Source organism: Botryllus schlosseri, chromosome 11, assembly GCF_051294905.1.
Source record: "Botryllus schlosseri isolate E-star chromosome 11, Bs_hap1, whole genome shotgun sequence".
Taxonomy (NCBI): Eukaryota; Metazoa; Chordata; class Ascidiacea; order Stolidobranchia; family Styelidae; genus Botryllus; species Botryllus schlosseri.
Genome location: NC_137246.1, coordinates 14,308,104 through 14,333,836, shown reverse-complemented (window position 1 = coordinate 14,333,836; position 25,733 = coordinate 14,308,104). Strand labels below are relative to the sequence as shown.

At 39.3% G+C, this 25,733-nt stretch overlaps 1 protein-coding gene across 2 annotated transcripts; it reads left to right on the top strand.

Annotated features, from left to right (window-relative positions):
• Positions 1 to 11,110: 11,110 nt before the first annotated feature.
• Positions 11,111 to 22,901, top strand: LOC145450364 (ciliated left-right organizer metallopeptidase-like). Of its 2 annotated transcripts, XM_080328875.1 has the most exons (16): positions 11,118 to 11,818; positions 14,741 to 14,843; positions 15,439 to 15,493; positions 15,786 to 15,935; positions 16,001 to 16,123; positions 16,944 to 17,036; positions 17,094 to 17,258; positions 18,781 to 18,855; positions 19,341 to 19,522; positions 19,579 to 19,692; positions 19,749 to 19,833; positions 19,898 to 20,036; positions 20,094 to 20,195; positions 21,754 to 21,898; positions 21,961 to 22,206; positions 22,266 to 22,901. In XM_080328875.1, exons 1-16 carry the CDS (start codon positions 11,287 to 11,289, stop codon positions 22,567 to 22,569), a joined length of 2,613 nt encoding a protein of 870 aa, XP_080185001.1. In that variant the 5' UTR covers positions 11,118 to 11,286; the 3' UTR covers positions 22,570 to 22,901. The 2 variants fall into 2 exon arrangements, with proteins under 2 accessions (XP_080185000.1, XP_080185001.1); XM_080328874.1 differs by having other exon boundaries at positions 11,111 to 11,818; positions 16,944 to 17,258.
• The last annotated feature ends 2,832 nt before the right edge of the window (positions 22,902 to 25,733 follow it).

The following is a 25,733-nucleotide window of genomic DNA, read 5'->3' as shown; positions in this document are numbered from 1 at the left end:
GTGGATGTATCAGGCACAGCAGCCATTGGTGGAATATAGAATGCAAACAGTTCCAGGTCACTGTCTAATGATACAGTAACAGAACTGATTTCGACATGTATAGCAGAGCTGCAGTGTTATCAATCACAGTTCGTTTTCTATCGGCCATTTGAAACCGACATACAGTCCATCATCACTAGGGTACTAGGAAAAACATCAAAGGATATTGCAGCAATAAAAAAATGCTGAAAACTAATACCAGCATTTATACGACGGAGAGTATAATGCTCCCAATTTATAAAGTGTAGGCATATATATAAAAGCATGCGAGAAAAGGTGAAGAATGCAGGAAATTGTCGTTTATATCCAGGAACCATGTCATAAGTCCAAGACCCTGTCATAGGTCCAATACTAAACAACACAAAATGTTCTAGGACCCACTTGCTAGAAAGCCTTCTGCCAGGACCATGTGGTTGATTGTTATTATTCCAGTTTTTTCTGTTCACTTTGAAAAACGTTTCAAGAATGGAGGGATGTATATGTAGGAGAAAATCTTCATGTTCTGTTATGCATATCGACCCTCCATTCCCAAGAAGCTCTATTATTTGTTGTATTTCCCTGCAGCAGACGCGCTCATTTTGGTTTGTCATGGATGCACAGTTCAAGCAACTGCACCACTCATTGTCTAGTGTCCGAAGTTGACTCTGGTTTTCTGACGATTCCTTTGACCAATACAATGAGATTGATAAATTGCATTCAAGAAACACAGGTACAATACTTACAGAGACATGAGTTTGTGCTTCTAGAGTTGCAACAAGACGGTCGAATTCCTCCTCTGAATATTGTGGCTCGAATTGATACGGCAGGCTCTCACCAAATATCGTGATATCATCGAAATCTTCTACATCTGTATCTTCATCAGAAGTTACGTCATCAACAAGATCTTGTTCCATACCATTAATAATTTTAACAAATTTTACGTTATCTACGTGTCAAAGGAATTGCATGAATGAACTGATGGAGACAGAAGATTCGTTTGTGAAACTGAGAACAACAATGTTACGATAAAAATTTCCACAACAATATTGGAACTTTGATGAGAATGAAATAATGATATCTTTGTGTTGACTATCTATACATCTGTGTCTTGAACAAGTAAACTGGACCGTATCAAGATAGTTGCTATGCCATGGGTAAATGATGCAAAATATCTGGTGTCTGTCTATTCCACAAGACCACTACTCCAAAGGTTGTGCACTGTGCTGTCGTTAATACATCTTGAAAATGACAGCTGTATCTGCATCAATATACAACTGTAACGGCATCTCAGTATCAGTCAACTGGCAAATACTATAGAGTCATGACAAGCTCCAGACACAAATCATCCTGACTTAACACCGTACGTTGAGCGCCGCCTTGGTGTGCAAGACATGAGTCCTTCAAAACATCGAATGACAACTATCTAAAGTTCGTCCTCTGCGTAATCGCGTCGAGCAAGTGCGACGATGAAGTCATCGTGCCATGTAACGGTTTAAAGGGGCACTGCGCTCTAAATATGATGTGGTCTCAAATTGAAGGGCAAAACGAAAAAAAAATTTTGGCCGCAGCCGTATTCTTCAGGACGCCACCGTAATGGAGCTGCAATTTATTGAAATTTCCAGAAACGCATCCGGCTGCAGCTGCCGCGGCTCCGGGTAATTTCTTAATCCGTTACATGGCACGATGACTTCGAGAAAGGAGGACACTTATTCAAAATTTTCAGAAATAGAATAGTGGATCAAGTATAGAATCCTGAAAAAATAGTAAATTTTTCAGACTCCGTGGTCGGTCGACTAAAATAGGGATAACTTTCCAGCTCAACTCCGGAAATACAGTTTTTCTTTCACACTCAACATTGGTTGACTATTTGGTTGAAATTCTTTTCATTCGCACAAGTACGAACCGTCACACAGGTTGAGAAGCACTTTCTGCTGTAGCCGTTTTTCAGGGTAACAGTAATTTCTTATCCACAACACGAATACCACCATTCAGGGTTCCCCATGAACATGACAAAATTCATGACATTCAAAATTGGTGGTTCGGGTAGGCTACTGTAGGAAAATTCATCATCCCTAACCAAAATCCAACGGTACGCAAACCTAACCTGAACCCACAACTCCGCAGCTGACCCTAAAACATATTATTCATTATATTATAATCTTACTAATCCCCAAGCCATCATCTTATGATTCTCCAACCTGAATGCGAAACCAATTATGACCGCTCTGAATTTTGAAATGTTCAGAGGGCACACTGATTGGTGATGGTAATGTTTTAAACATAACATAAGAATAGGACATGATCTATTCCTGCCCTCAAGAAATAGAATACACTAGGCCCAATTAAAAGAAAAATATGCTGACTGAATATCGTCCGTGGAACGCCGTATCTACACCACCTTGGCGTGTAAGACATATTTGCTTCATAACATCGGCTGACAACTATCTACAGTTCGTCCACTGCGTGCCTGCGTAATCGCGTCCAGCAAGTGCGACGATGAAGTCATCGTGCCATGTAACGGGTTAAGAAATTACCCGGAGCCGCGACAGCTGCAGCCGGGTGCGTTTCTGGAAATTTCAATAAATTGCAGCTCCATTACGGTGGCGTTCTGAAGAAAACGGCTGCGGCCAAAATTTTTTTTTCGTTTTGCCCTTCAATTTGAGACCACATCATATTTAGAGCGCAGTGCCCCTTTAATTTGTGGAATTATCTAGTTGTTCAACTCTGATCTTGAGGGCTGTTGAGTATTTGTTCAATAGAAACTGCTATTTCGGCCGTCGTTACATACCACAACTACTTGAAATAGAAGACACGGATCCAAGCAGGGTTGTAATGACTCGACTCACGATTTCGTGGTTACTTGAATCAATTTGTGTATTTACTCGACTTGTACTCTGGCCATTGTGCATGAATCAAGACTAGGACGGCCAAGACAGACATTCCATTGAACTTCGATGAATAGCAAGTCACCACATTATTGGTATTTCGTCTATCAGTCCAGCTGATACTTGGAAAATATGGCCAGCAATTTTTAGGATTACAAGGAAAAGTATGATAATATGAATGCGAGCCATTTTATATCACTCGAGCATAGTTGAAAAATGTGGGTTGAACCGGATTGAACTCAAAATTAAACAGTGAACACGTGGACCCGATCCTCTACACTCTCAGACTCGACACGGGACTTGGTTACAAGTAGGGCTGGGCAAAATCGAGTACCTGAGTGATTCGATTCTGAATCACGTAAAATGCTTCGAGTCGAGTCGAGTAATCGAGTATCACTCATTATGACGTCATAGCAGAATATTATTTGTCAAAGTTCAAATATGTACCTTTTAAGCGACCACAAAGAATATAATGCCTGTTATCCATCATATTAAGGATACTTTGTCATTTTTTTCGACCATACCGATTTCATTACACTTGGTGACAATATTGTGGGATGATCAATTGATCATGACTTCAGAAATGTGCTATTTCCAGTAACGTTCGTAGCTTTAAACTTATGTTTCGTATGCTACGATACGACCAATCAAGGTTTCAAGGCTTCAACAGTGAAATTAGCATAAACTCGTTGATCGTTGATAAACTCCTCGTTGATAAATCAACTTTCAGTGGTGAGGAGCGTATAATTTCAGTACTCGAAAAAATCGTCTTTTACTACTCGACTCGAACCATTAAAATTAATACTCGATTCAGATTCGAGTACTCGAATCATTGTGCCCAGCCCTAGTTACAAGTTGTAACATTACAACCCGCGATCGCGAGTAGGTTTCAAAACCACAATAATCATCTTCACATGGCGAATGCTAACACAAAGGTACAATTTTTGAAAATATATTCTGCAATCGATGTACTAGTACGACGTATGTGGGGTTGGCTACCTCGCAAGGTTTTTATTCGAATCTCACTGCATGACATTTATGCAAACCCGCTCAAACCCTATTGGACAAAATGTATGAAGTAGCCTTAAGTTCATTTCCGGCAACTGATATATATTTTAAGGACCTACAGGCATTCGGAGCTAGTAGCTATTCGCAGCTAGCGAAACATCAGCATTGGTTTATTAGCAATTGTTTTTCAGTTCAATAGGCTACACCACAAAAATGCGATACAATGAAAAGATAGGAAAGTGTCGAAGTGACTTCGAGTAGTCCAATGTTATATATATATAGTAGTTAGAGGAGGCATGCACACTAAATGAAAAGTAGAAGATAGTAGTATATATATAGATAAAAGCAAACGATAAAAATGGGGTGGCATGTCATGGACGGCGAGATCGATAGGTCGGGTCGTGGTCCGGTAATCTAGTATTTATTTAGTAGTAATTGCTTGTATTTCGACTTGAATGTGGACAGGACATGCTCGTCGACTGTCGGATGGCCGGCGGGATACTATTCCACACGTCAGGCCCGGCATATTTCTTTTGCCGATTTGTCTTTCTCCATTCCTTGAGACTATCGAACGACTTTGATGACTTCAATATAACACAATATATATATGTAGGCCGAGGCCGATGTCTAGATCTCTATTTTCATATAGAGACATATATAAGACCATCTATCGAAAAATCGAGAAAATTAAAGATTGATTGCCAAATTAATATTCCCAGAATTATTAACGAACAACTCAGATATATTCGCTTCTACGGGCTGGAATTTAGTCAAAATTGTTATGAATCGATCGTTTATTTATATAACTTAACAATTTCATGGGATAGCCAATAATATTTGAAAAATGTTTTTAAAATAATATTTTATAGTAAATTCAAAATTTTCAAACTGCAACAGCTTCGCGATCGCCGGTTGGAATGGATTAAAATTTGGCTTCTTTTTAAGAAATCTAGAAATTTAATCACTGAATTCTCGGAATTCATAAAAAGTTATTTTTGAACAACCCAAGCGGACACTGTTTGCTGACTGCGCTGAACGCCGTCGGCTCCGTCGCGTAGCTTCGAATCCCGTCGGCACCGTCGTTACTTATTGTGCTCAGGTAGTCATGTTTTGTTTATATTTACTTACGCTGTTTGAGTGGAATTATAGATATCTATAGTAGAATGGTGAGAGAGATGATATTCTTTTTCGCCTGTACCATCGTGATGCTTTGACGACGGAGTTGCGATACGGCCCCATGAGGTCATCTAGTCTGCGCCCCCGTTTTTTTTCTCCTCCATGCTGCCCGTGAATGAACTATACTTACGCCGGTGCGACTCCGTGCGTGAGACCAGGGTGAAGTTAGCCCTCAACGATTTTGCCCTCAAAGTAAAAATTACCAACTAATATACCCACGACAGCATGAATCCAATGGATCACCATTTTTGAAATATCGACCATGATCGGTAAATTTCAAACGCCACAGTTAGTATTTTCATGATATCAAACCAAAGCATTGGCCTACAGCAAACCAAGAATGATAATATTTTAAGGGTTGATTATGGTAATTAAACCTTGACATAACCTAATATATTTCGCTTGACGTAGCAAACACGATGTGCATATCCCTATGGTTACTGATGCCACCACAAATTAACATGATCGCTCTACAGTGGAAGAAATAAAGGGCGTCGAATCTTGAAATCATAACGAATAAAACTGATACCTAGCACACTAATCACACACCAAGTCGTGACTTCCGACAACAACCTAATAGGGCCAAGATCCGAGGATGAAGATTCTCTGTTAAGACTAAGTAACATGATCGCTCTACAGTGGTAAAAATAAAGAGCATCGAATCTTGAAATCAGAACGAATAAAACTATTACCTAGCACACTAATCACACGCCGAGTCTCGACTTCTGACAGCAACCTATTAGGGACAAGATCCGAGGATGAAGATTCTCTGTTAAGACTAAGTAACATGATCGTTCTACAGTGGAAGAAATAAAGAGCGTCGAATATTGAAATCAAAAGGAATAAAACTGATACCTAGCACACTAATCACACACCGAGTCTCGACTTCTGACAGCAACCTAATAGGGACAAGATCCGAGGATGAAGATTCTCTGTTAAGACTAAGTAACATGATCGTTCTTCAGTGGTAAAAATAAAGAGCGTCGAATCTTGAAATCAGAACGAATAAAACTATTACCTAGCACACTAATCACTCGCCGAGTCTCGACTTCTGACAGCTACCTAATAGGGCCAAGATCCGAGGATGAAGATTCTCTGTTAAGACTAAGTAACATGATCGCTCTACAGTGGTAAAAATAAAGAGCGTCGAATATTGAAATCAAAAGGAATAAAACTATTACCTAGCACACTAATCACACGCCGAGTCTTGACTTCTGACAGCAACCTAATAGGGCCAAGATCCGAGGATGAAGATTCTCTGTTTACACAAATTAACATGATCGCTCTAGAGTGGTAAAAATAAAGAGCGTCGAATATTGAAATCAAAAGGAATAAAACGATTACCTAGCACACTAATCACACGCCGAGTCTCGACTTCTGACAGCAACCTAATAGGGACAAGATCCGAGGATGAAGATTCTCTGTTAAGACTAAGTAACATGATCGTTCTTCAGTGGTAAAAATAAAGAGCGTCGAATCTTGAAATCAGAACGAATAAAACGATTACCTAGCACACTAATCACACGCCGAGTCTCGACTTCTGACAGCAACCTAATAGGGACAAGATCCGAGGATGAAGATTCTCTGTTAAGACTAAGTAACATGATCGTTCTTCAGTGGTAAAAATAAAGAGCGTCGAATCTTGAAATCAGAACGAATAAAACTATTACCTAGCACACTAATCACTCGCCGAGTCTCGACTTCTGAAAGCTACCTAATAGGGCCAAGATCCGAGGATGAAGATTCTCTGTTAAGACTAAGTAACATGATCGCTCTACAGTGGTAAAAATAAAGAGCGTCGAATATTGAAATCAAAAGGAATAAAACTGATACCTAGCACACTAATCACACACCGAGTCTCGACTTCTGACAGCAACCTAATAGGGCCAAGATCCGAGGATGAAGATTCTCTGTTAAGACTAAGTAAAATGATCGTTCTTCAGTGGTAAAAATAAAGAGCGTCGAATATTGAAATCAAAAGGAATAAAACTATTACCTAGCACACTAATCACACGCCGAGTCTTGACTTCTGACAGCAACCTAATAGGGCCAAGATCCGAGGATGAAGATTCTCTGTTTAGACAAAGAAGATAACAGAGTATTGGGATGGAGTCCTGGAATGAAGACCTAAAGATAACATCGGCGTATGAAAAAGTCAGGCTATTTGCTATTCACCTAGATTCCAAGACCGCTCATTACACGACTGTAAACAAACCATTCACAATCGGGAGAAATCTATACCTTTATAATTTGCTGGCTGCTTTTCGATTTGGTCGCAGAGTATAGCCTATAGCAAACGTTTCTGCGTCCATAAGATTATATTTACATTACAGCTAGGTAATAGTTTTATTCGTTCTGAATTCAAGATTCGACGCTCTTTATTTTTTCCACTGTAGAGCGATCATGTTAATTTGTGTAAACAGAGAATCTTCATCCTCGGATCTTGTCCCTATTAGGTTGCTGTCAGAAGTCGAGACTCGGCGTGTGATTAGTGTGCTAGGTATCAGTTTTATTCCTTTTGATTTCAATATTCGACGCTCTTTATTTTTACCACTGAAGAACGATCATGTTACTTAGTCTTAACAGAGAATCTTCATCCTCGGATCTTGGCCCTATTAGGTAGCTGTCAGAAGTCGAGACTCGGTGTGTGATTAGTGTGCTAGGTATCAGTTTTATTCCTTTTGATTTCAATATTCGACGCTCTTTATTTTTACCACTGAAGAACGATCATGTTACTTAGTCTTAACAGAGAATCTTCATCCTCGGATCTTGTCCCTATTAGGTTGCTGTCAGAAGTCGAGACTCGGCGTGTGATTAGTGTGCTAGGTAATAGTTTTATTCGTTCTGATTTCAAGATTCGACGCTCTTTATTTTTACCACTGAAGAACGATCATGTTACTTAGTCTTAACAGAGAATCTTCATCCTCGGATCTTGTCCCTATTAGGTTGCTGTCAGAAGTCGAGACTCGGCGTGTGATTAGTGTGCTAGGTAATAGTTTTATTCGTTCTGATTTCAAGATTCGACGCTCTTTATTTTTACCACTGAAGAACGATCATGTTACTTAGTCTTAACAGAGAATCTTCATCCTCGGATCTTGTCCCTATTAGGTTGCTGTCAGAAGTCAAGACTCGGCGTGTGATTAGTGTGCTAGGTAATAGTTTTATTCCTTTTGATTTCAATATTCGACGCTCTTTATTTTTACCACTGAAGAACGATCATGTTACTTAGTCTTAACAGAGAATCTTCATCCTCGGATCTTGTCCCTATTAGGTTGCTGTCAGAAGTCGAGACTCGGCGTGTGATTAGTGTGCTAGGTATCAGTTTTATTCCTTTTGATTTCAATATTCGACGCTCTTTATTTTTACCACTGAAGAACGATCATGTTACTTAGTCTTAACAGAGAATCTTCATCCTCGGATCTTGGCCCTATTAGGTAGCTGTCAGAAGTCGAGACTCGGTGTGTGATTAGTGTGCTAGGTATCAGTTTTATTCATTTTGATTTCAATATTCGACGCTCTTTATTTCTTCCACTGTAGAACGATCATGTTACTTAGTCTTAACAGAGAATCTTCATCCTCGGATCTTGTCCCTATTAGGTAGCTGTCAGAAGTCGAGACTCGGTGTGTGATTAGTGTGCTAGGTATCAGTTTTATTCCTTTTGATTTCAATATTCGACGCTCTTTATTTCTTCCACTGTAGAACGATCATGTTACTTAGTCTTAACAGAGAATCTTCATCCTCGGATCTTGTCCCTATTAGGTTGCTGTCAGAAGTCGAGACTCGGCGTGTGATTAGTGTGCTAGGTAATAGTTTTATTCGTTCTGATTTCAAGATTCGACGCTCTTTATTTTTACCACTGAAGAACGATCATGTTACTTAGTCTTAACAGAGAATCTTCATCCTCGGATCTTGGCCCTATTAGGTAGCTGTCAGAAGTCGAGACTCGGTGTGTGATTAGTGTGCTAGGTAATAGTTTTATTCGCTCTGAATTCAAGATTCGACGCTCTTTATTTCTTCCACTGTAGAACGATCATGTTACTTAGTCTTAACAGAGAATCTTCATCCTCGGATCTTGTCCCTATTAGGTTGCTGTCAGAAGTCGAGACTCGGCGTGTGATTAGTGTGCTAGGTAATAGTTTTATTCGTTCTGAATTCAAGATTCGACGCTCTTTATTTCTTCCACTGTAGAACGATCATGTTACTTAGTCTTAACAGAGAATCTTCATCCTCGGATCTTGTCCCTATTAGGTTGCTGTCAGAAGTCGAGACTCGGCGTGTGATTAGTGTGCTAGGTAATAGTTTTATTCCTTTTGATTTCAATATTCGACGCTCTTTATTTTTACCACTGAAGAACGATCATGTTACTTAGTCTTAACAGAGAATCTTCATCCTCGGATCTTGGCCCTATTAGGTTGCTGTCAGAAGTCAAGACTCGGTGTGTGATTAGTGTGCTAGGTAATAGTTTTATTCGTTCTGAATTCAAGATTCGGCGCTCTTTATTTTTTCCACTGTAGAGCGATCATGTTAATTTGTGTAAACAGAGAATCTTCATCCTCGGATCTTGGCCCTATTAGGTTGCTGTCAGAAGTCAAGACTCGGCGTGTGATTAGTGTGCTAGGTAATAGTTTTATTCCTTTTGATTTCAATATTCGACGCTCTTTATTTTTACCACTGAAGAACGATCATGTTACTTAGTCTCAACAGAGAATCTTCATCCTCGGATCTTGTCCCTATTAGGTTGCTGTCAGAAGTCGAGACTCGGCGTGTGATTAGTGTGCTAGGTATCAGTTTTATTCCTTTTGATTTCAATATTCGACGCTCTTTATTTTTACCACTGAAGAACGATCATGTTACTTAGTCTTAACAGAGAATCTTCATCCTCGGATCTTGTCCCTATTAGGTTGCTGTCAGAAGTCGAGACTCGGCGTGTGATTAGTGTGCTAGGTAATAGTTTTATTCGTTCTGATTTCAAGATTCGATGCTCTTTATTTTTACCACTGTAGAGCGATCATGTTACTTAGTCTTAACAGAGAATCTTCATCCTCGGATCTTGGCCCTATTAGGTTGTTGTCGGAAGTCACGACTTGGTGTGTGATTAGTGTGCTAGGTATCAGTTTTATTCGTTATGATTTCAAGATTCGACGCCCTTTATTTCTTCCACTGTAGAGCGATCATGTTAATTTGTGGTGGCATCAGTAACCATAGGGATATGCACATCGTGTTTGCTACGTCAAGCGAAATATATTAGGTTATGTCAAGGTTTAATTACCATAATCAACCCTTAAAATATTATCATTCTTGGTTTGCTGTAGGCCAATGCTTTGGTTTGATATCATGAAAATACTAACTGTGGCGTTTGAAATTTACCGATCATGGTCGATATTTCAAAAATGGTGATCCATTGGATTCATGCTGTCGTTGGTATATTAGTTGGTAATTTTTACTTTGAGGGCAAAATCGTTGAGGGCTAACTTCACCCTGGTTGCATGGTGATGGTGTTAGTTTGGTATGGATTTCGGCACGAACATACAGCCTAGAAGGAAAAGGACGTATCAGAAACGGAAAGTGAAAGTTTACTTAATGACATCGTTAAAACTTAACGTCGATCCCCGTTTTTTTATGAATTGAACCTCTGACACCAGCAAGAGGTCTACAAATACTAGAATTCTATTCGTACGAAATTTCATTGATATCCATCTTATGTCTTCTCTCTGAGAGAACCCCCGCTTCCCCCACTATCACGATTTGGCTATTTTTATAGGAATCCTGATTGGAATCGCTGGCCTTTTTGCCTGATATATCAGGTGAGCAGCGATGATTTTCCAAGTTAAAGTAATTTAATAAAAAATAATTAAAAAATGAAATATAGAGTGAGCACAGGACACCGATTCCAAACGGATATCACCAAATAAATGTCACATCACTAAATAAAAGATTCTGTATCCCATTTTTTGAAACAATTACCCGATGTGAGAACAATCAAACTGATCAGAATTTTATCAAGTCCGCCAAACTAAATAATAAAATGCTGTGTGCCTTGCCCCGGCCCCATCTATAGAGAACAATTATCAGTATCCCTATTTAATATTGATCTGTTATTAGATATATACCAAAATCTTCATTATATTTTTCAGGCTTGGTGCTAATATCGATTGCGAGTGCTATGCTGGTTCCTATATTTCCTCGCATAACAGACCAATGATTGTTCGTGGTGCCATCGGAAAGTTTGTTGTTATTCAAGTAATGGGATTGATACTGCATACGTCATGTCATCGAAATTGTGTTCACGATTCAATCAAACCGACAAGAGGAATAAGTCCTCAGTTTTACAACTTCAGAAAGACGATCGATAGAGTCGTGCCGGAAAATACTGTCAAGTCCCAGTCTACCAGTCAGAAGTCTGCCGGCGTTGAAGTACCGAAAACAGTTCATCGTTCTAAAAGATCAACCGAAGCAAAGAGCGCCAAAAGTGATCAAAATTCACCAGCAGAGAGCTCAGCATCTGATTCGCAACAGGTCAACATCCCAGGTCGTCAAAAGAACCTCAGTGCTCAGGCACGAAGGAAAAGGCCTAATGCAAAGCAGCATCATAAAGAACTATTGAAACCTATCAGAATTAAAATATTCATACAAAATGAGTACATCAGTTTCAAGATGACCAGCGAATTCTTCAAAAGATTGAATAAAAGTGTGCATCAAGCTGTGAAGAAAATTCACAATATATTATCAGGTATGCTTTCAACTCGCTTATGAGCAATGCACAAGTGGATAAGATGGATGCGCAGCAACTAGCAATGTACTTCGAAGCTATTTTTCATATTTTGATACTTTAGTTTGAGTGACCCAATTTATTTTAGCAATTTTCTAAGTTGTTTTGCTGGCCATTAGCAAGCAATTAGGTACTTCTTAAACCACTACATATTTTATTCTATATGCTATATTGATCAATTTTGATTGCTATACTTTCGTCATTTGGTAGATTTTTGAGGTAGGCTATACAGTTTGCAACAGCCAACCCACCAAGAAGTAAGCCTACTTTTTGTAGATAACCTGTGAAGATATTTTGACTAAATTCTCATATTCCCGCCGTATGGAGTAGCCTATTTATATAAAAAAGCTCAGTCACGTTATAAATTTGAGAAATTCAATCTAATTGGTGTTTGTACACTCAACGCACAGGCTGAAGACGGTTTTAAATCATAATACAGCCATGTCACTATGTTTTAAAGGTATTAGATTTATCCTAGTTGAAGACTTTAACGGATATTATGTGCCATGCAAATAAACCCCAATTTGATATACAAGAAATACTCAAATAGCGTTGCATCAATTCAACCAGTTTCACTTGTAATCCAATAATAATAATTTGATACTTAAAATAAAATTGTTTCATTTACGATTTACGATTGAAAGCCATTTAGTTATTTTCCCCAAATGAAGGAGTTCCAAGCAGCATTTCTGTTCATATGTAATTAGAATCTTTCATCTTCATTTAAATCTGGGGTCCATCAAAGACGTCAGCTTCAAGCTGCTCGTTTGAGAGTCCCCGGAATTATCTACAGATTTACTTGAAGAGTAGAAGCATTTCTATTATTTGAGTACTTTGACAAACTACTTCATTCACCCTAATTTGATGCGCACTGGAGAAAACACAATAATATCCCTTGGTATCAAACAGTCACAAGGCTCCGAGTCAGAAGTCAATCTCACTTTTATGGTTTTGACTCGAGTCATTTTGAATTCACCACCGAGTCAAGTCCGAGTCCAAGTCAGCGGGTCGAGTCCGAGTCATGATATTATGACCCGAGTCCAAGTCATTGTGATGATAACTACTCGGTTTCCAGTTAAAGTATTGTTAAAACCACTTTTATAACTCTGTTTGGTGGTAGCATTTATAATATACTAATTTTCCTCTCTTTTAGCAGTTTCTGGTCGCATTTTCAAGTACGAGTACCAACAGACAAAATCCCAATGGTGTGGATACGTTACTATTCTTCGAAATTACAATGAAATGTCGGTCTTGGCCGTCTGAGTCTCGAGTCATATGACTTGATTCGAGTCATGCGCAAGGACTCGAGTACAAGTCGAGTCGATATGCAAATTGACTAGAGTCGATTTCTCAAAATACGAAAATGACTCGAGTCAAGTCGAGTCATCAGTAACTCGTGGCTCGATTCGGACTCTAGTCGAGTCATTACTCGAGTCATTACAACCCTGGTATCAAATGCTCCTTGATTACAAGGCTGTTACAACTTGAAGACTGATTCATTCTGACCAGTGTTTCATGCGCGAACACTGGATTCTTGCCCTGTTGTCCCATAAACATAGAAAACAAGGATACTTAGTATTTCCACTGATTGACTCCGCAGAAAATGGGCCATTAATTGTCAACAGAAATGAGCCGCATATGAGTATTGTAGTTGATGTTTTCAAGAACAAATTTAATACGTCTTCATAATCCTCTTTCATCTAGGTAGAATGACCAATTGGTACAGGGGCAAATATATTTCTGTTGTGCAAAACTACAATTTTTAGGCTTGACAGACTGCTCTTTTGACAAATAAATGTATCGCTCCAGGTTAAGTTCAGATCGATTGAATAACTGACGATCCCAAGAGGGTTCTTCATAGTCAATTATATATTTATACGCAGTATAAAAGTCAAAAGAGCTATTTTTTATTTCCCACTCTGGATGAAATATTTAGGGGGGAACACAGTAATTGGGCTTATCTAGGGGTATACGTATCTTCGAAACTAGAATCAATCTGCCAAAACTAATTCATATTCAGCAACCTTGAAACCCCTGAAAACATTTCCACCCGATTTCATTTTTTCAATTGAGTGACCAGTGTTGTGGATTGTGCTATGCTTTGGCCATTAAAAATGTAGTTTGATAGAATTAATTGAAAGACCTTTAACGCTTAATTTATCAATTCTGTTATTGACATGAAAATGTCAGCCTAGACTGATTCTACGATTGATTACCGATGGGTTGTTGATATATGCTATCATACTGAGTCGTGGCCTACAATAGATGTTATGATTGTCATAGTTTGTCATTGTCACTAGAATGAAATGTGTGTAATATGGAATAAATTTTTTCTCATATTCTTCCCACCGCACTTGACATGCTTATGCCAGTCGTGTTTTGTCAACAAATCATAAATAAACACAGAAGTGTCTCTTAACTTGATTTGAAGTGCACGACATGTTCATAGATACTACTATTTGTTTTGCCCCTGTTTATTTCACCATATATTTTGTTATATTGGTGTGTTGTATCGTCCCCGAGAGTAACACAAAATCTAATCACGTCCCAACGTTGGTTAGTCTTTGTGCAACCCATTGTGATAGATTATATTGATGAATACCAAAACCAAAGCTAACCCTGGTGAAAAATTCTGGTACTGTGATGAAATATGGTACTGAAGAGTGAAGCTAATGTGTAAGATATCACGCCAATTCGCTGATCGGGTATTAGTGGACGAACGAAGACCACTAAACTGATGAAAGCCCATCACAACAATGCAGGCTATGTAGGAAGCGGCGTTGCCTATCATATATATTAATAATACTTATTGAAGTTATATTTGTCATATAACCGGTGCTCCCACTTTGTATCAATGGTATGATTGCCATGTTGATTTTTCAGTGATTCCAGTCAGAGACCGTTTGAGATTCAACAGAACTCCTGAACGAATATGTAACAATTTCTGGACTGATCAACGACCGTCAACAAGATTAAGACCTAAGAGGTGATTTGCATTTAGAGTTTAGTCAACGAATATTATGTTTGTAAAAGTACTACTTCTGAACAGGAAAGTATATACTCCACGGCTCGAGTTATGGGCTAATAGGCTACAATCTGTACAGTGTGGTGTTGAGATGGATGCAGCCGCACATGTAATTCTGTGTAACTGTTTTACATCCCTTGAATTTTCAGACATTGTATACAATACTATCCAGGTAATTTCAAACTGCTTGTGAGTATATCGGCATCACACAAATTCTGAAACAGTTCATTTTATGCAACTACTTGTAGTGATAGTAGCTCATTGTATCTACCAGTTTCAATTCATATGAATGCTGTGTTTGATCAATTGTTGTTTCTTCTTATTGCATGTTGCCTGCTATCATTTTATCATTTCCGTCATCGCATTTTCTTGTTCAACTTGATTTCTTTGATCATTTTCATTTGTTTTTAGCTTTGTCTTTAGCACTCACGAAGTTTTCTCTTGCATATTTTTTATTATGTCTGCTATATGCGAATGTTCGATTATATTGCTTCTATGTCGTCAGTATCGTGAGCTATATACAATTCTGGTATGTAATTAAGTAATAAATTTTCAGATGTGCCGCAGCCGACCCAGATTACTCGGGAGAAACCTGTATTGATGATTTTAAGGTATGTCCCATATTACGATGAAGTTTATTCAATATTTTAGACCTAGATTGTTTGATATATTCAGATACGATATCTTTGCGGCATAGAAGTACTGCAGAAATAATTATTAAAATCGTTTTAGAAATACCGTACAATACCTACACCATATCGTGATATCGGTCATATATATATAGATTCTTGACCAGTGATTCCCGAACTGTGTGCTGTGGTAGGTGTCACACTAGTGTGGCACCACATATTTATTCTCAGGTGTGCCACTAGTACTTCTGGGATTTGACATGTAATCTTTTAGATCCCAGACGCTCATCTTCGTGGATATCCCATTTACGGAAATAATACTCCAGTTCCCACTCAATGGTTGTATAAAGATGGAGCAGGCATTTTAGATGCGGACATGGTTTTATACGTGCACGCCAAGAACACTATTCTTTGCAAACAAAATGTGGGTGTTACTGTGTAGCATCGTAGCAGACGTGATCATAATTAAGATTTCTGAATGTCGTCAAGGGTTTGATAGCTTATGCAACATATTGCCAAGTGGATCAGTACCACCGACCCATCGCTGGACTTATAAACTACTGCCCAAAGTATTTGAAAGATCCATTGTACAACGAAGACATCACATACATGGTGAGATATGTATAAACTTTGTCAAATAATTTAAATCGACCTAATTTGTGCACAAAGGTCAATGTATTGAACTGGAGATCCTGAAGTTTGTTATTACGATCACAATGTTGAGGCTATGCCAATACCACCTCTTCAAATTGTTTCAAGTTTTGTAACCTGTCAAGTGGAACTTTAGCCATTGCTTGAATAAGCATTCGTCTGTCTAGTGTTGTCTTTCTACCTGCGGCCTTACAATTGATTCATTGGACAGTTTGTACTTCGGATCTTGAATACATTTATTTGGTTTATGCCTGGGGTATTCAGTATTCACACTTGTTTGGATTCCCTCTTGCTCTCTACCTTCACGGTAAGGTTTTGACCGAATGACTGGAAAAATAGTCGCAACCTCAGAGCGCACTCGCTAAATCTGTAAAATCTGTGCATCGCCTACCTGGTTATCCATGCCAGCTCGCTCCCTAGTTTCAGGGGCTAAGTTGCCGGTTTTCGCCTGGGTTTCAGCATGCAGGGCTCTAAGGCCTACGCCTAGCGTTCTGCCGAAACTGCTTTGCAGTCTACCAGCAGCTTGTGATCAACATTGTACATTTATTCCTGTCCTATTCATCTCTTGTTATTTTGATCGTATTTAATTCCTTCGTTATTTTGCATATTTTTGTTGCCTATTATTCTGTTGAAGTTCCGAATGTCGTATGTTCGACCTGTAACAGTTCAACTTTGCTTTCAATCTATTTATGATGTGAGACTCGACTTGTTATAGCAATTTTATGCCATGCGTTTCCGGGCACTTTTTGGTGAAATTGATTGATATATCGTATCTTTCAAGACATCGCTTCACGAGATACTTCACGTTTTGGGCTTCTCCAAAGACCTTTTTGACAAGTTCCAAAGTTGCGAAATGAAGATCAACAATCTAGAGGTGACAGTCCGACCTTCCTTCGCTGAGATACTTCAAACTATTGTTTTAAATTTGAAGGCGGCGAATAAAACGGTTATACAATGGATTTGTGGGAGAAGAAAAAATTCTGTCGGAGTCATCGACGGAGTGAAAAACATCTTAACGCCAGCGGTGATAAAGGAGACTAGAGATCACTTTGGCTGCCCGACAGTCAATGGTTGTCCCTTGGAAAATCATGTTGTGGTAAGCTGGATTTCTTTCATACAATGTACTTTGATTTATTATGTATCGTGCACAGAGAATGGATTGGTTGTGAAGTATTAAACCAGTCTTTTCGTAACAACAAGTCGAAGGAGGCAGTAATTGTCTAGAATTGAGTGAACTGTGAACAGTGTACAGATGTAGGCCTACTGAATAGTTCTGAGGAAATTAACTCATAACTGCCAATATCATTGGTTATATACTCCTATGTTGCCAAAATTTGACAATGTAACTTTCCTTGTTTCGGACTGTATCCAGATCTCGTTTCATCAAGTACCCCAAGTTGCCAAGTTGCAGTATAGAGTTAATACCAAGTAAAAAGCCGCTGATGTTGCACGTATAATTTTTACGTGCAAGCCCGACAATTCGCAGCAGTACTCGATTAAGATGTTATAATCTGGTAGGCTATTCGTAAAACTGCAATTTCTTTGGTCCTTGCTACTAGGTATGAATTCTGGGACGCGAGCCGAGGGAATTTTTCCAGCCTCAGGTGAAATCGTTCAACTCGTTAGTGTGAAATTGCGTTGAATGTGATTGATCTGTGATGTGATCCTGATAATGTGCTTGAGTGATTTTAACTCTTCTGTTGGTTGCTAACACCACCATTATACTATTTCTCCAGAAGTTAATTTCTTTAGGCCGGATAATTGATTCTCTGCTCAAATTACCGAATCATAAATGTATATCTGATTATGACAGATATATTTTATAATATACACGGATACCACATTTTGTATCAAGGATACCTTTCACAGCATTATCCATCATTTTTAATGCACATATTAACTTGTCTTGACCAAATACTCGAGAAATATCGAGGACAAAGAGTTGACAATGATTGCAATCTTGCTCCCATCTTTCTGACACACTACTTTTTCAGTTGTCCGCTCATTGTCAAGTATGAGACGTGTGTGTCTTTGCATGGCTATGATTCTCACGTACTTATGATCTGTAATTCCAATTTTCTATTTCTATTTTGTGATTAACGCGTCGACCAATGCATGATGGTTTGAATGATTTGTTGTCCTGTTTGCACTTCTTAATTCCAGGATTTGCCATCTTAACAGTAGCCCTTCCCCAACTCGATTTGTCAACATAATTTGTGACGGCGAACAATGTAAATGATACCATTAAAAGATTTTAGAAAATCCAAAAATGGTGCTAGAAGTCAGAAGCATAGACTTCAGGTAGAAGGATCATTTAAAATTTCTCCTTTTAGGCATCGGCCTGCGCATGGGAAAGAGTAAACACTAAATGGGCACGTTGGGTTAGAAACCACTGCTCAATAGTTTGACATCGTATGCCTTGTGGAATACTGCAGCGCTAACTTTCTTCATTATATGTCTCATACATGTTACAAGTGTTCCGACTTGCGACTTGTCCCGTTGTCTTTATAGCCACGGATGAATCGCTAATTGTTATGTGACATGACGTCACAAGACACTTGCAGCCCAGCTTGCTTTTCAATTCTCCTGAAGTGTAATCAATACATATTGTCCTACAGAGACCCGTCACCACATCTTCGCACTGGGAGGGCCGGTTTATGCAAGGATCCCTAATGGCACCGACAATCAGCCGGGTTAGTTTTTTCAATATTCAATATTTTCTTGGAACATTGCTTTCATCACAACATCCATTGCGTGAATACATTTATTTTCTTATCGAGACTTATCGGCACACTAATGACATTGAAACAGGTTCAAAAGGATTAACCAATTTGGTAATCAGAATTACGAACAATGGAATTTTCATTGTAACAAAGCATTGGAGTATTCTGTATGATAATAGCAATGGAAAAGATGAAAACGGCAGATGACGCACACAAAACAAACTATTTGCTACCGTAACTAATTTTAGATCTGTAAGTTTTACAGAAATTTTATTTGTTTACGTAAAACTGGAATTGGTCAACTGCATAATTGTTCATTCCAATACGCAAAAAGTCTTGAGATCAAATATACATATATTCTTGCAATGATAGTTGTGATAAAAGCAATCTTCAGGTTCTGCACCACGAACCACCTCTTCTCCTGGCACTTTGTAATTTACCTTCCTGAATTTTAGCCTCATTTGACTGTGCTCGATAGAATTACTCTCGCCGCGTTCGAAGACATGGGATGGTATCACGTCAATTATGATTACGCGGAAGATCTCGCTTGGGGCAAGGGCGCGGGCTGCGAGTTTCTGTCGAAGAAAGCCTGCCCGAATGAGTCGTCCGAGTACTTCTGTACCGACAACTCTGCCAGGTTGACACGAAAAAAGTTTTTTTAGCGTGGGCGTCAATGTTTCTGTTAATTTGCAGTGGGTGTCACTACCTCCATCTGGATAAAGCCGTTTGTAAGACTGACAAGTATCTCGACGGTTGCATGATCTACAAGACAACTCCTGGTATGGAATGCTTGAAAGCGGAGAACAGGTAACGATGTCACGGTGATTTCAATTTTCGAAACATTACATATCGGATGCACTTAGGAAAGAAAATGAGGAGCTGGGCGGTGAAATTTTCTCGGCCGACAGTCGCTGTTTTGAATCTGATCTTCACCGGATCAATTCCACGGTAGTGTGACATTTGTGTTCTTTGTAATCTGTGTTTCTCAACTAGGTCATTGTTTGATTCCCAGGTAAGCACGTCGGGGAAGTTACAAGGTGGATGCTATGAACACAGATGCAGTGACAACGAGACGTATGAGGTTCGGGTGGATGGATCAGAATGGAAAATATGTTCTGATCATGAGTATATTGTCTTCGATGGCTACAGAGGTATCTTACTGAATATCGATAAAGCGATAGTACCGTTAAGGTTTCGTTGGTTTACAGGTGGAATTGTATGTCCGCCGGCAGCGATTATACGCAGGAATGTGTCGCACAAAATTACTGACCCGGATTCTACCGAGACAGAGCCTACAGAAGTTGACCGAGGTATTATAACTGCGAATTAGTTCTATGTTATAGCTTTGGTGCCATTAAGTAGGCCTATGTTAACTGCTTATTCATAGAAAAGTGAGTTTATATTATGCCACTATGCCCAAATATTCTTGCTCTCTGTATATTGGGCAGAGGTGGTCAAAGTAGTCAAGAAAGCTACTCAAGTAGAAGTAGAAGTTGCGACGAAAAAATCTACTCAAGTACTAGTAGAATTACTTCTTTCATAAGCCACCTAAAACTACTTGAAGTAGAAGTATAATTTACTGACTTTAAATCTACTCAAGTAAGTAAGTAGTTTTGAAAACAGTCTTAATTCGTTCGCATGGACTGTCAAAAGCTGCAAATTGAGCTACGCGGAAGGTGCAGAGGGCTTGATTCGTATTGATGCATCCCAGGAGGTATCAATTTACGACAGAGTAAGCATTCTTTCGCATCATGAGATGCAGATTATAGTATCGATATGAAATGCTATATCAACCCTTAGTTTACTAGAAGACCCCATTTTAGAGAACATCATGGCATGGCGCCCTACCTCATGTTATAAGGCCCAAGTTTAGGCAAAGAGCAATACGGAGAAGTTGTATCGGTTACGCGATTAGTATACGTTAATAACAAATATTGTGGATCGTAAAAGTTATATTTAATGTAGCTTTATTTTCGGAAAATAGAGGCATTACTACACTTTTTTTTTATCCTTCAACATGTATGTTCTGCAGACAAAAGAACCGAAAGTAATTAGAACTAAAAGTATGATACTCGGAATTGAAAGTGAAATACAAATACCACATCTAAAAAGCGGAAATATATTTCATGTCTTTTGTCCATAAAGCTTCAAAGGCGATCTGCTAAAACAGGTGTAACGTTAAAAAAGCCGGATTTTCCAGATTAGCAGGACACGTCATGGGCTGCTAGATTACGAAATGATAGGTAATTGCTAGATTGCGAAACGGTAGTTTCAAACGTTATGGTGGGCCATATTTACTGTAATGAGATATTTGATAAGGGCGACAATGCGGTGTGAGCGGAACCAAGCAATCTGGTACCTAAATTATATTCACTGATACTTTCGTCAAAACATATTTGGCACTGCATAACTACTGTGCGCGAAGCGCAACAATACTTCTGGGCTTTTACTTGACTTTTATAAATATTGAATGTTGGGACTCCGTGAAAACAGCCCCGAAATTCCTCAGGCTATCTTTCGTATTGAGCCAATTAGGGGATTAAACTACTTCTACTTGACAAACTGAAAATAGCAAGTAGGTCACAAAATATTACGTAGTAGAAGTGGAGAAAATCAGATCTACTTGAGTAAGTACCAGAAGTAGAGGAAGACTACTTGAGTACTTTCAAAAAGTAGAAGTACTTCGTTACTGACCACCTCTGATATTGGGAAACCGACGAGAGAGAAATCTAATGAATTTTGAATGAAAACTATTCATTCAACCCTGGCTTGGTATTTCTATTGTTTATAGCAATTTTACGCAAACCTTGATATCTAGTTGTGTCGGTCTTGTTGAGGAAACAATAAACATATCATTAACATTCATAGATATGTTTGTTTGCGGGAATTTCACAACCCTAATACCTGGACTATCCGATCAACTCCAAGAAGGTGTGACAGAAGGGAGAAATGTGTCAGACGACCTGGTCGTAGGTCTCGTCGAAGTCATCAAGGATGCAACGGACATTTGCGAGTATAATTATTAGGTCTGATGTTCAAGTTTTGAATACTTTCATGATTCGCGATATCTTGCAGGGATTGCGTAACTGATGTTCGACACAAGGGCAATGACACTGTCGGCTTCATTTTACAAATACCGTCAAATATTTCTGCTGACTCGGGTGTAGATGCTGACTCGTATAGCGCAAATAATACCATGGCAAGTGAGAGAATTAGCATGGAAGAGCGCTGTGTTGACATAGTCAAAAATATGTTGGAATCTTCGTCAAATGGAACCCTGAGATTGAATCTTGGCGGGAATGAATATATCACCGATGAAATGTGAGATATCTATCTTTTCATTTTACAACAGCCATCCCTAGTGACTTCTTGCTTTTCAGGGACTTTGATAGTCCGCTCGAAGCGGTTACCAGAATCAAGCTGCTGTATCCCACAGCTACAGGAAGAAACAGCACCGGAGTAGGAATGTATGTGGCTGCTGCAGTCGGCTCTGTGTGCGGAACGGCACTTCTTATTATTGGAGCCGTTGTTTACTGGAAAAACGCAGTTCATGTTGCAGTGGCGCCTGTGCCGGCTACGCCAATCAGAACCGATGTCAGATATCTCATCACCAGCGGTAGCATCACGGTTTCACCTTCCGAGAATGGCAGCGCTGGTCAGCTGCCGAATGTATATATTCCGTGAATGTTTTCATACCCTCGAACAGGTGCTTCACTTGACATTATCTGCTGGTTAAAGCCATACGCGTCTTCTCTTTTTGCTTCTCTGTGGCATTAATTAGTGCAATTGCATAGCTATTTTATGGAGTACTGCCAGTGCTTTTTTTTGGTCAGCTATTCATCAAGTGTTCGACAGATTTATGATTACAAAATCATGTGGTCGGGTAATGGAATACTCTTTGTTTTGTACTTTTGAAATGTGCAATGATTCGTGTATTGGCAGAAAATATACATATTTATGATTGTTGCTATTTTGGATTGAGTCATTGGTGCGAATAAAGTTACGTTTTTCTAATAGTCCAGTATCATTCTTGGTGGCGAATGATGGAATGGTACAGTTCAAGGGCTAGGTTGTGGTTACCAACGATTCGGTTAATGCAACATGCCGCAAGCCCGCCGGTTCCAAAGCTTGTAATCGACGGCTTATCTGAAATGAAATTGTGCACGATGGGCATATCAGCTGTGGCTAGTTTTTAAGTGTCAATGGTTTCTGAGCTCCTCTCCAGCGTGTTATCAAAAGCAGAGGTGGTCAGTAACGAAGTACTTCTACTTATTGGGAGTACTCAAGTAGTTTTCCTCTACTGGTACTTACTCAAGTAGATATGATTTTTTCTACTTTGTAATATTTTGTGATTTACTTTTCGCCATCTTCAGTGTGTCACGTAGAAGTAGTTTATTTCCTCAATACGGAAGATATCCTGAGGAATTTCGGGGCTATTTTCACGGAGTACCAACATTTGATATTCATAAGAGAGAGAGAGATATGGTATTCTTTTTCGCCTGCACCATCGAGATGCTTTGACGACGGAGTTGCGATACGGCCCCATGAGGTCATCTAGTCTGCGCCCCCGTTTTTTTTCTCCTCCATGCTATCCGAGATTGCTGAGCGTCTAGCAGGATAGCTGCGGATACCAATTTTCGAGTCTTTGGTATGACCCGGCCGGGGATCGAGCCCACGACCTACCGCTCGAGAAGCCGGACGCATAAACATTACACTAAGTCAATTAAAGCCCACAAATTTTGTTGCGCTTCGCGCACAGCAGTTCTAGAGTGACAAATATGTTTTCACGAAAGTATCAGTGAATATAATTTAGGTACCGCATTGCTTGGTTCCATTCACACCGCATTGACGCCCATATAAAATACTTCGCATCACAGTAAATATGGCCCACCATAACGTTTGAAACTACCGTTTCGCAATCTATCAATTACCTATCATATTGTAGTCTAACAGCCCACGTGTCTTGCTATCTGGAAGATCCGGCTTTTTTAACGTTACGCCTGTTTTAGCAGATCACCTTTGAAGCTTTATGGACAAGAGACATGAAATATATTTACAGCTTTTTGGATGTGGTATTTGTACTTCACTTTCAATTCCGAGTATCATACTTTGAGTTCTAACTTTCAGTTCTTTTCTCTGCAGAACATACATGTTGAAGCGTAAAAGCAAGTGTAGTAATTATGCCTCTATTTTCCAACAATAAAGCTACACTAAATATATATTTCACGATCCACAATATTTTTTATTAACGTATAGCCTTTTAATCGCGCAAAGTGTTGACAGCGTATCCGATACAACTTCTCCGTATTGCTCTGCGCCTAAACTTGAGGCCTTAAAATATGGGATAGGGCGCCATGCCATGATGATCTCTAAAACGAGGTCTTCTAGTAAACAAAGGGTTAGTATCGCCTTTTCTTATCAATACTATAATTTGCATACCATGATGCGAATGAATGCTTATTCTGTCAAAAATTGATACCTCCTGGTGGATGCATCAATACGAATCAAGCTCTCTGCACCTCCCACATAGCTCAATTTGCAGCTTTTGACAGTCCATGCCAACGAATTTAGACTGTTTTCAAAACTACTTATACTTGAGTAGATTTAAAGTCAGTCAATTCTACTTCTACTTCAAGTAGTTTTAGGTGGCTTATGGAATAACTACTTCTACTCGTACTTGAGTAGATTTTTTCGTCGCTACTTCTACTTGAGTAACTTTCTTGACTACTTTGACCTCCTCTGAAAGAGCCCGTTTGAGTGGTTATTATTACACCAGCAACCTGCACGTTGATGTAGCGGCTGGCCATTGGATGCCAAAACAGCTAAATTCATATGTCTCGGCTCAAAATACCCGGCCGACGACCAGCCGGAGAACAAAACGCTCAATCAAGCTCATCGACCTACATTCAATTCAATTTATTGCTACAATTTTGATCATTTCAATATACCGCGAGACTGCGATACAATGAAATATATGAAGGTGTCGAATCGACTTGAAGCAGAGTCTTCGAAATCAGACACCCACCTGACCTAGGCGATGTAAAAAGGAAGCATGCACACTGAATGAAAAGTAAAAGAAGATAACATAAAAGCACAAGCGACAAAATGAGGTGGCATGTGACTGTGAAGGCGAGAGATATGTCAGGTCGAGGTCCAGTAATCTTGAGGGCTGACTAGTATGCCTGCCTACTCATTCAGCAGAGATTGCCTGTATTTCGACTTGAAAGTGAACATTCTTGACGAGATACTGTTCCACACTTGAAGTCCGAAATATTTGATGGAGCGATGACCTTTGAAGTCGACCATACGAGTCCAAAACCTCGAGATATTTCGCATTTTCTGGATTGGAAATAGGTTGACCAGCAATCAGGTTTTGCCCAGAATGTACGCCCAATAATTGGAATTTTGCGGCGTTGACGAAAATATTATTATGGGCCGCCAACTTTGCCATATGGAGGATCCGTAGAGAGGAGGCGAGTATCATCAGCGAACAGTGCGGTAGGATACTCACTGAGGAGGCCTCAAAATGATATGAAGTGAGGAGGGCATGTTCAAACACTGGGCCTTGGGGTGTACCATAGGTAATTAGATCATGAGAGGACACGGTGCTGGAGATTGAAACCATTTGTTGGCGTCCAGTCAGGTAGCTTTTCATGAGCTCAAGTTGTGGGCCCCGGTACCCGCAGTCTGCGTTTAACATTATGAGAAAACGGTTTTGATGTACTCATTATTATTATTATTTAGGGTTACCATATTTTGGAAATCTAAAAAGAGGACACTTTTTCAGAAATTTCAGACTTGCAAAATCGGAGGAGAATTCTCAAAAAATGGTAAATTTTACCCACTTG

Coding starts and splice junctions, on each gene's coding strand:
- LOC145450364 (XM_080328874.1), top strand. CDS start 11,287: ATGATTGTTCGTGGTGCCATCGGAAAGTTTGTTGTTATTCAAGTAATG. Junction 19,523..19,578: donor TGTACCGACAACTCTGCCAG/GTTGACACGAAA, acceptor GTTAATTTGCAG/TGGGTGTCACTACCTCCATC. Junction 19,693..19,748: donor TGCTTGAAAGCGGAGAACAG/GTAACGATGTCA, acceptor GGATGCACTTAG/GAAAGAAAATGAGGAGCTGG.